Below are 1,182 nucleotides of genomic sequence, written 5' to 3'. Positions count from 1 at the left end.
CTCTCTACTCTATGTAACGTGGTTTTTACGCATATGTATTTAGGTAACTAATTATACACACGCATATAAACAAATATACACACGAATATAATTTTATATACATCTCTCACCCTCTCACTCCCATTCTGTCTTTCCTTCTCTATCAATTAATACATATACGATTTATGTAATATATATATATATATATATATATATATATATATATATATATATATATATATATATATATATATATAATTCGTTTATATATAATTCGTTTATATAATACATACAATATATATATAATATATACATACAATCTATATCTATCTATCTCTCAATATATACATATATATATATATATATATATATAAAATATATTATTTATTTTATATATATATATATATATATATATATATATATATATATATATATATATATATACACATATACATATATATTGTGTGTGTGTGCGTGTATGGACATTCATGAATGTATGCACATGTGTGCTGCATGTGTACGTGTGTACATCACGATTCAGCGAAGGATAACTTTATTAATGACAAACTGACACACAGGTGCACGCACGCATACACGCGCGCACGCACACACAGACAGACACACACACACACACACACACACAAATGCACTCCCAAATACACAGAAAGTAACAGACTGACTGACTGACACACAGACAGACAATCGAAAAGCATGTCATCGTACGGCCTGTATTCACATCAGGTGAGTAATTTTTTAATCATATCCAACTTATATATTTATATATACATGCCGATGAGTATGTAGGTGTGGTGTGATTGTTTTTTTGGGTTTTTTTTGTGTGTAGGAGTGCTTCTAAGTGTATGTGTACGTGCATGACCGGGTGTATGTGTGTGTGTGTTATAAAAGTTGAAGATTTATGAACCAAAACTTACCCCTCTTAACGTGGTGCCTAATCAACTGAGAGCATAATGCCCACCCCTGTTCGACAGGGTGCTTCCCCCTTGTAGAAATAACTCAGTTAGCACTGGTACTCATTTTCACTGGAGTACCCGTAATCTGAGAGGGACGAAGTACCTTGGTCAAAGGCAAAACGTACCGCATAGTCCCAGAATGGAAACCACGACCTAACGATCTTGCATCTGTAAATATATGCACACATAAATACACATATACGCATTTGTGTGTATGATGGCAAAGTTGTTA

The 1,182-nt window shown here is 32.6% G+C and overlaps 1 protein-coding gene across 2 annotated transcripts in view; it reads left to right on the top strand.

Moving 5' to 3' along the window:
* Positions 1-485: 485 nt before the first annotated feature.
* Positions 486-1,182, top strand: part of LOC106867210 (POU domain, class 4, transcription factor 3) — a 230,432-nt gene continuing 229,735 nt past the window's right edge. The window contains exon 1 of one of the 2 annotated variants that reach the window (XM_052972525.2): positions 486-720. In XM_052972525.2, coding sequence (XP_052828485.1) covers positions 691-720 — 30 coding nt within the window. In that variant the 5' untranslated portion in view covers positions 486-690. The remainder of the gene's footprint in view (positions 721-1,182) is intronic. The other variant, XM_052972521.2, reaches the window with a different exon arrangement.

Source organism: Octopus bimaculoides, chromosome 13 (genome assembly GCF_046866305.1).
Source record: "Octopus bimaculoides isolate indiv1 chromosome 13, ASM4686630v1, whole genome shotgun sequence".
NCBI lineage: Eukaryota > Metazoa > Mollusca > Cephalopoda > Octopoda > Octopodidae > Octopus > Octopus bimaculoides.
This window is presented reverse-complemented; position numbering and strand designations above follow the sequence as displayed.